Genomic DNA, 11,685 nt, shown 5'->3' with positions numbered 1-11,685 from the left:
AGTTGCTCTTTTATAGCTTAAGAGATTTATTGGAGTTCTCAGTTATATCAAATAAACTTTGTCTCAATTTTCTACCATAATTTCATCAGAGGAATAAAAACAGACACATAAAAGGCAATTACTGAGCTCAGGAAAAAAACTCTTCATCTAAGCTCCTGCAGGCTTAGCTATGAAAGAGAGTTCAGTTCTATATAAATATGTGTGTTTCTATGTATGTAAAATGTGATGTTGTCCATGAAATCCAGGCTGAAGTCTTATAATCTAATGATGAGCATCAAAGTTTGATTTCAATTATTGATTTCACATTGATTTTCTGACCTTACTCATTCAGTATTAAATATATCAAGGTTATATTTTGCAGAATGTGCTTTACAATATGATTTTGTAAATAATAATAATCACTTCATCTAGGTTTTCACATACATTAATCTATTATTTTAAAGATGAGCCTTTACAATAAAAATCTGAAAGGAATTAAGAATCTGTGATTTTGACTTTCCTTAAAAATCAATGCTGTCTGTTTTAAGCATGTCACCGCCCACTGTTTTAAGCAAGTTTCACATCTGAAAATGGTCTCTTGCCTTATCTTGATTGGCTGGGGAGTCTGAAGTGCAGCAGGAGTGATTGAAACAACACAGACGTTCTCATTTAAACATTAGGCAAGCAAGTCTGGGAACTCCCTTTGATCGGTCACTGGAGAGTGTACGGTTCTGCTTAAGGTCATCCACGTCAAGACCGTCCACATTGAATGATATATAGAAATTTGAAAGTGATGCCAGAAAACAATATGTGCGAGATCGGATTAGGTAGGCTGGGGAATGTGGCATGAAGTCGTGGAGCTTCTTTCACTTTGCGGTCAGGTGAATATTGAGCCATGTTTATGGTGCTGGTACAGTGTCCAGAGAAAAGGCTGGTGGACAGAGATTTTCTGCGTTGTGGTCTGTTTATGGTGGTCTACACTACACAGGTAAGAGTGGATAACTTTCATATTTAATGCTGTCTGGGGATTGTACTTTCTTTTTTTCTCTAACAAATATCTGCAGACAGTTAAAAAAATGTTGATATGGTTAGAAGATTTTTTACTTTATCCACACACTTTATAAGACCATAAACGTTAGTTTGGTAACTTTACAGTTAGTTTGCTGATTTAAAGAGAAAAGTCTTTCACAAGTTTTGCTTTTTTATAAGTATCAAACACAATCAAAATCAAGTTTACTGTATGTTATTCTAGATGGATCATGTGAACAAGCAAGATATGTAGATCTGTTTAGCAAAATATATTATTTTTAAAAGAAGGTTTTTTTAGGTTAGTGAATTGTCAACAGATAAAAATCTCTGTCCATGTGTTTCTGTTTAAGTCCTATTTCTACATACCATGAATTATTACCAATAATCTTAAAATGCTGAAAAGAAAAGATGTCTGCGTATGCTCCAGACATGATAATCTGTTTTGATTTGTGGGAAGCCGTAATGACGTCTTACAAAAATTTATGATGTGATCACAACATTGATGATGCACATTATCTGAATAAAAATCTCAAAGTCTTATTTTATCTATGCAGTCTAAGGATACATTTTAGAAAAGGGTAAGATCTCTAAACATACACATTTTTCCAAGTACAATTTGTTCAGCTGCCTAAAATTTTTAGGTTGAATTAATTTGACTGTGTTAATTGAAGTCACCAAATTAGGTTAAGCAATTTTAACTTATAGGAATTCATAACATTTTTTTTTTCAAATATTTTTTTTCTCAAATTTGTTGAAATTGCCTCACTGAATCTATAAGTTAAAGTGTAGTAAACATTTTAAATAGCACATTAAAATGACTTGCAGAGCTGATCTGATTCAAATAAAAAAGTTTAAGGCAGCTAGAATATGTTTATAGTGTAAAAAAAATATCAAATCAAAATATATTTTATGTTACTTTAACTTTACAAATTAAGTTAAACAATTTTATAACAAAACATACAAATGTGGGTTGAATTGAATTATCATAGCATAATTATATGCTATTTAAAGGGACACTTCACCCATTTGCATTAAGCTTTGTATAGTTAGAACCCCAGTCATGTTTTTGAATGGTCATGCATCATTTCCTCAGTTGCGTCTGAGACAGGAGAAATACAGATTTCAGTGTTGCACTTCCTTCTTTCAATGATGTAAAAATCATCATTTTGCATCATTGAAAGAAGGAAGTGCAATATCTTTGTTGAGGGAGTGAGACTACAAACACCCCTTTTCTCGGTCAAATAGGCACCAAAATCTAAATGTATGTTACATTTCAACTACAAATATGACACACTTTCAATAAAGATTAATGTTTCTACGGGTGAAATGCTCCTTTAAGTTGTTAAACCTCATTGTGCATTTATTTTTTACAGTGAACAAAGAACTTAATGAGTACTCATTACTGCTTTGTTATATTTCTGCAAAACACTTTACATTTATATTTAATAAGAAACTTAATTTCATTTAGAGACTATATGAAGAGTTTGGTTCCAAAACGCAATAAACACCAGTCCTCCTTCGCTGCAGAATGCAATAAATCCCCTCAACAAATCACAGTGCACCATTCCACGCATTGTAAACAACAATGGTGGCGTGTTGAATACACACAAAATCCTAGTTTTCCTCATCTACTTTGTAATTCATGATCAACAAACACACAAAAACAAAATAATACTTTGATGGCATTGACAAACCTGTGGCGGTTTTCTGTGACGGGGAATAAACGTAAGCCACCTGGGCACTCGGGCACCGGAAAAATGCCGGCTGTTGCTTGTTTTCACAAGACAGCATCAGGCTTCTGTCATGGTAAATGGACTGCATTTATATAGCGCTTTCATAGACCAATGGCCATCCAAAGCGCTTTACATATTTCCTCACATTCACCCATTCACTCACACATTCATACCCCGACAGCAGTGTCAGCCATGTAAGGCGCCAACCAGCTCATCAGGAGTAGCTAGGGTTTGTCCAATTTTTAATGTTATTATAACCTAACCTTGGTATAGAAATCACATTTGTACCGAAATTAGTCAAAATGGATTTATTGCATTTTGGAACCAAACTCTTCATATAATTCAGTGTAATTTAGATTTATAATAATACACAGAAGCATCTAAACTGTTAGTTCAACAGCATGCTTTAACATATTGTAAATTCTGTTAATAATATGGCATTCTTATGACAATCAATGCTACATGTATCCAAACAACTGTATTGCTCTAAACTGACATAACACTGAAACATTTTATATTTTAAAAAGGGAAGAATGTAAATATTTATCTGTTCAATGAAGCAGAAACCCAAATGTGTTTAAGATCAGTGACGATCAAAAGCAAACAACACTTTTTAATACATTTAATTCTGTCATAATAAAAAGTGGAAGATTTATCGTCTGGCACATTATTGCCAAAAAGGGAGAAAACACATACAACATCACACACGTTTTTCTGCATCTCTCTCTTAAATACTGCCATCTTGTGTTTGAAAAATTCTCAAAAGGGTAATACATCAATCCAATAAAACCATCTGTTATCATTATGATAGTTTATAAAGTGACTCTACCAATGAAAACAGTGTAGAATTCCCTCGGATGGTTTATAATCCACACATAAACAGCAGTAAATGTTGTGTTTATATTGTTTCGTAAAGGTCATGGGCTCCAGCCTGGATGATCTGATTACTAAACGTGCTGAATATCAGGAGAACTGTACCAGAGCCCTGACAGCTACCTTCCCTACTGGAACCGGTAAATGAAAATGTATGCAGTTTAATCATTAAATAAACTTGAAGTTATTGCTCTAATTTCTTGTACAAATCACTCCTGTAGAAATTTTCTGCAATGGAACATTTGACAAGTTTGCCTGTTGGCCACATTCATCTCCTGGGATAATATCTGTACCCTGTCCTCCGTATTTACCATGGATCAAAGAAGGTCTGTAATTTATTTTATTGTGTATTAAATATCATTGTGGACATGTTGTGTGCATCGTGCCTGCAAATATGCTGGAAATCATAAACTGGGGATGCACCGATATGATTTTTTAGGGCCGATACCGATTTAAACAGGAAACTATTGGCTGATACCGATAGCAATAATAAACACTTGTAAACAATACTATACAGTGGAGCTATTTATTTTTGCATCAAAATATTTTTTACTAAACATGGATTGGATCTACTTAACATTCAACTGACAAACATAATAATAAGAGAGGCACAAAGTAAGATTACATTTTGGTGATTTTTGGTCTTTTTCCGAGATTTTGAAAGAAGCAGACATTTTCCCGAAATATAATAACCTGGGCAGAGCCAGCCAATTACATTGCATAAGGCAATATGATTGGCTGACGCACGCGTTGCTGCTTCAAAAGTTGAGAAATGGCGCAGACGGATCCACAATTCAGTTCGGCAACGCATGACGTCACCCATTAAAAGCAAATGGGAAGCGTTAACAATAATGCCCCGTGTGAATGTACCGTCACTCTGACCTCATGGCTCACGTGATAATCTCTCATGGGATTAACTACGTGATTTAATATTTTTTCCCCATCCCATGTCTAACAAACTATAATTTGTACAGATTTGAATTTGTTTTGGGAAGTATTTAATTATTTTGATAATAATTTTTTTTAAAGGCTGGATTATGCAACAGCACTGAAAAAAATCTCTGGTTGCACATGATTAAAATTAAGTTTAATTGAAATGAAATTAATTTTAATTTATGTTAATTTCATTTTAAGAAAACCTAATTTAATCATGTGCAACCGAACCGATGTCCAGAAGATTTTTTTAAGTGAGATATGCAACTTATTGCCTTCACGCATTTCATTAATAAACAATCAGTATCTGCCTTTCTTTTGCTATTGTCGATATGCTGATGGTTTTAAATTCATCAAAAATTGGCAGATACTTATTGGCGGCCGATACATCGGTTCATAACTATCATAAACACTTCTTTCACTAGTTAAAATAAGCAATGTGAAAACAAAATGTCCATGGATGTTAACTGATTCTCTGTAAAAACAATGGTTTTCAGATTATTGTAAATGAAATTCCAAATTCAATCAATTTTTGCTTGATTTTGAAAGACTTGTTTAACTTGTTTAGATCTTAACAAACACACTTAAGAATATTTTAGTGGACTTGTCATTTCAGGCGCTACTGGAAATGTGTTCAAGGAATGTACGGTCAACGGGACCTGGAAAACAGAGGAGAATTCCAGCCTTGTATGGAGAAATCAGTCGGAGTGTGAAAACCCTCATTTTTTTAAGTCTGAGGTAAACACTGTTGCCATACATTATAGTATGATCTCCATCATGGTATATTTTTTACATTGGTTTTTCTGAATTCACAGGAAGACAAAGTATTTCGTCAGTCTGTGTTGAGAGTTATATCCATCGTCGGATACTCGCTGTCCTTTTCATCCCTTTCATTGGCTGTTCTGATAATGAGTCGTCTGAGGTAAGTCGATTATGTTTTGGTTCTTTAACAATGTACAAAAATGTGATTATTACTAATTATTATAACAATAAACTGTTAATGTAACCATACAGTACAATAACCTGTACCTTTTCTGTCACTAGGGTGGTACCCTAAAGCTCTGTTTCGTTCCTTTACAGCAGGTATACAGCATAATACAATGTTTTACGTACATTAAGGACCTATTGTGTACCTTTAAAGATACAGTTAAATGTTTTGTACCCCTAACATTTAACTGGTTCCCAATAGGTCCTTAAAGGTCCATAATAGGGTCCTTAGGGTGTAATACTGTACCCAAAAAGGTACAGCATTTCATTGTGTTGTATTCATAAAAAGGAACCGTTGAGGGTACCACCCCAGTTGTACTTTTTTGTTGTACAGTGTAAGGTTTTGTAATAAAATGGGGTTTTATCATAAAATAATTATGATATTAACAATTCATATTTTCTAAATACACTCTAAAAATGCTGTGTTATTTTCAACAACAATGTGTGAACTTTTATATTAATTCTGGTGAAGATATTTTCACGCTGATTCCAGATCGAATACATTCACTTCTATCTTATCCGGTAATTTATTCTGTCCCAGTCCAGAGCTGGCTTCAAATATCTGATTACTAATTTTATTAGTCTCTAAACAAGCTATTTTTACCTGTCGTTTTCAGGAAGCTACACTGTACAAGGAACTACATCCACATGAACCTCTTTGTATCATTCATACTTAGAGCAACAGCAGTCATTACTAAAGAGGTTATATTACAAGTAATGTATTCAAGCCTGCCTAATGATGAAATTGGATGGAACAGCTACACAAATTCAGTGGTACAGATTAATATTTTATTATTTATTTGTGTACACTGTCAGACAAAAATTACCAAAAAGTGTTCCCAAGTTGTCACTGGTGCAGTACCATTTAAAGGCACAAGATGTAAGGTTTTTGTATGATAAAATATGCAATAATCACTTGCACAGTGCGATATATTTAATTCAGTTGCGTACTTACATTATCCCAAACGTGCTCAAGGGAAAATTCAGTTTTAAATAATGGCTCATCCCTTGTCCTCTTTGTAATTGTTGCCCTTTTAGTGATGTAGTCAGGGCCGCATTATTGCATGGGCTTACCTGGGCTTAAGCCCAGGGCCCCGGGCTGGAAGGGGCCCCGCCGTGATGCCATAAAAAAATAACAACCGCAGTTTATAATAAGTTGATAGTCGCTTTAAATTTAAATTTGTCGGACATTGATAAAGTAGATAAGATTTACAATTTAGTGTGTTTTTTTATGTTTTGTAATTAAGCTTACATGGCTTGTTATATTTTTATTTAGTAACAGAAAAGAAGACTGCATAAGTAATATAAATATGATAATATTTCAGGTTTTTTTGATCTGCAAGGCCTCAAAGGTATCCATGGAATATTTTGTGGGGTGTAACTACTTCTGGCTTTTGGTGGAGGCATTGTTTCTGCACACGCTTCTGTTCACTGCAGTGCTGGCCAGGAAAAGACTTCTCAAGACATACATGATTATAGGATGGGGTGGGCTTTATTTTCATTACATAAAGTATTTGATTTTAAAAATTCTCCATGTTTTTTTCTGTTTGTTACTAATTCTTTTTTTTCCACCAACTCTATTTAACAACACCGTCTAGGCACCCCATTATTATTTGTGATACCCTGGACTGTTGTCAAAGCGTTGTATGAAAATAAAGAGTAAGTGCTGTTTACTTCAGATTGTTTCACTTGAAAGAAAACTGTTGCATGTAAAATAATTTGTTTTAGGATGTATTTTATGGGGGCAAACTTTATAGTTTTTTTAGGTAGTTTATGTATAATGCATTAGAAAGATTTATAATGCCTTTTAATACTCATCATAATACATTATATATTTTTATTCAATTTTGTTACCACTGTTAATAATTAACTATTAATCTATCCATTAATATAGTACTATAAATGATATATTATAAAATGTGATATAGCATTGCATTTGGTGTATTGGAATGTATTGTATTTCTTAAAGCTATATATTAACATGAATAAGAAGTTAAATCTCTTATAAGAAGCAAATTTGCTATTTTAATAGTGATGATAAAATGTATTATAAGGCATAATGAATGCATTACAATGCTTTGAGAGTTGTGTATGCTTCATGGTGTTAGCATTTAGTTGTTAATTTTGGCATGCATGTTTACCTACTGTTGAAGACTTTATATTTATATTATTTATATTTAAAGCTGTTGGTCCAATAACATAAGGTGGATCTGGTGGATAATCAGAGGTCCAATAACATTAGCAGTGATTGTGAGTATGATGCTCTGACAATTTTTTATTAGTTCACTTTTTTATTGCAACAGTTACATACTTAGTATGAAGTGTGAAAAGGCTCCAATCTCTGTAGGACAATTTGTATTAACATCTGTTCTACTGTGAGGGTTTAATGGAAATTTCACAGTAATTTTATCTACTCATCTCATGCTGGTCACAAGCAGTCATGAGATTCACCCGTAAAAAAGATGTGGTTATTTCAATGTATCAAATGTAGAAATGGGTAGAGTGTGGTGTTAGCAAAGCCTAGGTCATGGGTTTAATTCCCTTGGTACATTAATACAAACTGTATACGTTAAATGTACTTTTGCTTTGAATAAAAGAATATATGTGAATGCCAAACATGATATGATGCACTTTAATGTCTCTTTCAGGTTGTTTTTTGCATTTTTCTTAAAATCATCAAACTTTTGCTGTCAAAGTTAAAAGCTGACCAGTTAAAATTCACCGACTACAGATACAGGTTAGTGACTGTTCATCCAAAATATGTACTCATGTACTTCTACACCTAAAATACCAGAGCTGAGAAAGTAAATCTAATAATTCAGACAATTTAGTGCAATAAATATAAAGGCATTTTTCACATCATTGCAGATCAACAAGCGAATATCACAAATGTTTGCATATATTTTCATATAGTTTGCTATTAGTGTTATTCAAACAAATAACTGAACCAAATAATCACACATTATTTTATAAAAATCTGATTGATTGACAGCTGTATTAATTACGAAAAGATAAAAACATTTCATAGTTTTTGTACCTCACAGTTTAGCCAAAGCAACACTTGTGTTGGTTCCTCTGCTCGGTGTCCATGAGATCGTCTTTACCATAATCATTGATGAATCCGTTGACGGAAGCAACCGCTATGCTCGAAACTTCATCAATCTAACCCTGAGCTCTTTCCAGGTAAGAAAAAACAAATAGATTTTTTTGTTGTTGCCAGGTATTTGACTTATTACACTCAACAAACTGCACTGGTAAAAACGCTGTAAATGTGACAGGTCCTTTACAAAAGTCTTAATATGTACCATTTAGTACAGATATGTAATTGGATTTGGTATCAATATGTACCTGTGAGTACATATGAGTACTAATTTAAAAATTTACCACCTCAGTGACAGCTTTTGTACCTTTATTTTGAAAGTGTGTAAAGATTCTGACCATCTGCTTTATTCTTCATAGGGTCTTATAGTTGCAGTGCTGTACTGCTTTGCTAATGGAGAGGTAAGATTCATGTTCTAATGTTTGCTTTAATTACTATATTAATTTATTTATTAATATTTAAAGATGCAATATATAACTTTTTTGATTAAAAGTCTAAAATTAGTTATTGAGCAAGTACTTTAAAAATTTTCTTAACCAAATAAGCAAGAGTAAGCTTAAATAATAATGATTTTTTTTAATGTAAAAAAACTGCAATTTTAATGTTTCAAACAAAGATGGTGATAGAGAGAGAAAATATATAGCCTGGACTGCAGCAGAGTATGTTCTCAAGTATTTTTACTTCTATTAAAGTGCATTTTTTCAAGTATCTGTACTTTATCAGGGTGTTTTTCTTTAACTTTAATGCATTTTGAAGAATAGTTTTATTCCATTACATTTCTCATTATATCTTTTAATACTTTAATGAATGGCTGAAACCGTAGCCCACCACACATATACACCTGAAAGTGCGCATGTGAAGAAAGCGAACCTAGGGACAAGCACGTACGATGGCCTTATGTAAACATATCACTAGAATGATTGACAACTGGGATGACCAATAGTCTAGATGATCCAACCGGAAAAAGAAAATCAAGATGTATCGATCTCCAATTGCGACGTAAGGAGGGAGGATTGTAAAGATTGATATCTCCTAAAGCATAGTTCCAAAAAATGCACGGATTAGTCTTGTTTTGTCGCAAGTGAAAAACAATATTGACCTTCTAGTTGAAAAAGGAGCCTCATATGAGGTTAATTCATTCCCCTTCGGAAATCGATTATTTACGTCTGGCAGAGATGACAAGCGGACACCTTAACAGGCAAAGTCAGTTGTACAAAACCTTTCTTTTTTGTAAACTCTGTGTACACAAACAATGTTCTCAATGCTCGCGTTCATGTGTAGAGATCCAGGTGATACTTCGAGCAAAGTTTCATGTTGTGTCGCGCCTTCTTATGTTGTAAAATAGTGGTAGTTCGGTAGCAGCGGACAGCGGCTGGAAGAACGCATCAGGGATCGAGCATCACACCCTAACCAAGATATATTTTTTTAAAGTAGCGTTTATTTTCATGGTAGTCGAGATGCGACATGTTGTCTTTCGTAGCCCTTTACTGTATCCGTAAGAATCATAGACAGTAAAAGATAAAAAATCCGTAAATCGTAGCAAGGTAGCCAATGCTTGTCAATAGCCTACTGGTACTCGGTAGGTCCTAAAGATGGCGGCATGACGTAAAAGGTCACGTGACTGAAATCCATCTATACCTTTAATTACTTTTAATCGAGTGCTTTCATAAAAGTAAAACTATAAGATACTACTACTGTAGGTTTATATGTATTTAAGTATTAAATGTTAAAACAACGTGTTTTTATGAAATGAGGTCAAGTAAAAAGTACAATATTTTGCATATGAATGTAGTGAAATGTACTTTTTACATTTATTCATTTAGCAGATGTTGATGCTTTTATCCAAATCGATCTACAAAAGAGAGATCATTTAGCATTTCTTCTCATTTAATTATAAAGCTGAAGTGTGTCATTCGTCACCGAATAAAACTGCAAAACACTCCCACTGGCTGTGAATGTTTAGCCAAAAGAATATGTTGACACAGCAAGAAGGTGACCTTTTGTATGGCCTTTCTGTGTCAGCGTGGGTTTACTCTGGTTTCCTCCCACAAGCCCAAAACGTGTTGTTAAGGTTAAAGTTATGTGAATTGAAGATAAAAAATTGCCCCTCCCAAACCTGTGTATAGATCAACATCTGTATGGATTAACCAGATATCAGAAAACAGACAAGGCAATGCACACAGTTAGCTCACTTTAAGGGAAATTAACCAAGAAATAATGCATAGTCTGTGTATATTAAAGTATAGAAAAATCAAACTGAAAAGATTTTCACATTTCAGCTTTATGTGAGTAAGAATATTGTTAGTTTAAAAAATCTATTTGAAACTTATCCTCCAGGTCCAGGCTGAGCTAAAAAAGAGGTGGCAGGTGTTTCTTTTTTCCAACCGCTTTGAGGTCCACAACTGCTTTGCAGACATGCATCCCAAATATTTGTGGAAGTGTTCACAGAAGAATCCCAGACAGGCCGCAGAACAGAGTGAATCCAATACAGAAGGAAACCACAACATCACCCAGGGACAACTAATGCAAGTGTGTGTCCAATCAACGGAAGATGTGCCTTGTGGACGAAATACAGGCCTGGAGTTTTACACCAGAAAGAGTCTCTCCAGCAGTGATGGGGAAATGACTTTCGGAGAAACAGTGGAGGAAGTCATAGAGGAGAGTGAGTTTTAAATAACTCATGGTCATTGGTTCATTCTTGGGATTCATTTTTGTATAAAAATGTAATTGAGATGTATATTTCTATATATTAAACACTGTAAATTGCGTTTTGATAAAAAAAATTTGTATGAAAGGACTAAAATTATTGAAAGGATATATGAAAGGGCTAAAAAAAATTAAAGAAGCTCCACAATATAGAATTTAATTTTTTCACAATTGTTGTAAATAATGCATCAACAAACATGAGATAATTGAGACCTATGGTAGTTTAAATAAAAAAATTACCTGGTGTATTATCTAGATTATAAATTGATTGTTGTGGCTTTAGCCTCAATTTTTTATATTTACTTTATAAATATGAACATAATAGCCAGTCCATCTTTGGCTGAA

General features: G+C 33.7%; 1 protein-coding gene across 1 annotated transcript; it reads left to right on the top strand.

The window, feature by feature from the left end:
• The first annotated feature begins 676 nt into the window (after window positions 1–676).
• glp2r (glucagon-like peptide 2 receptor) lies at window positions 677–11,651 on the top strand. The gene is made up of 13 exons (XM_065257686.2): window positions 677–967; window positions 3,658–3,754; window positions 3,836–3,940; window positions 5,164–5,285; window positions 5,363–5,469; window positions 6,152–6,308; window positions 6,860–7,019; window positions 7,133–7,193; window positions 7,718–7,784; window positions 8,183–8,271; window positions 8,579–8,717; window positions 8,994–9,035; window positions 10,972–11,651. Exons 1-13 carry the CDS (start codon window positions 875–877, stop codon window positions 11,305–11,307), a joined length of 1,575 nt encoding a protein of 524 aa, XP_065113758.2. The 5' UTR covers window positions 677–874; the 3' UTR covers window positions 11,308–11,651.
• Window positions 11,652–11,685: the final 34 nt, after the last annotated feature.

This window comes from Paramisgurnus dabryanus, chromosome 1, assembly GCF_030506205.2.
Source record: "Paramisgurnus dabryanus chromosome 1, PD_genome_1.1, whole genome shotgun sequence".
NCBI lineage: Eukaryota > Metazoa > Chordata > Actinopteri > Cypriniformes > Cobitidae > Paramisgurnus > Paramisgurnus dabryanus.
This window is presented reverse-complemented; position numbering and strand designations above follow the sequence as displayed.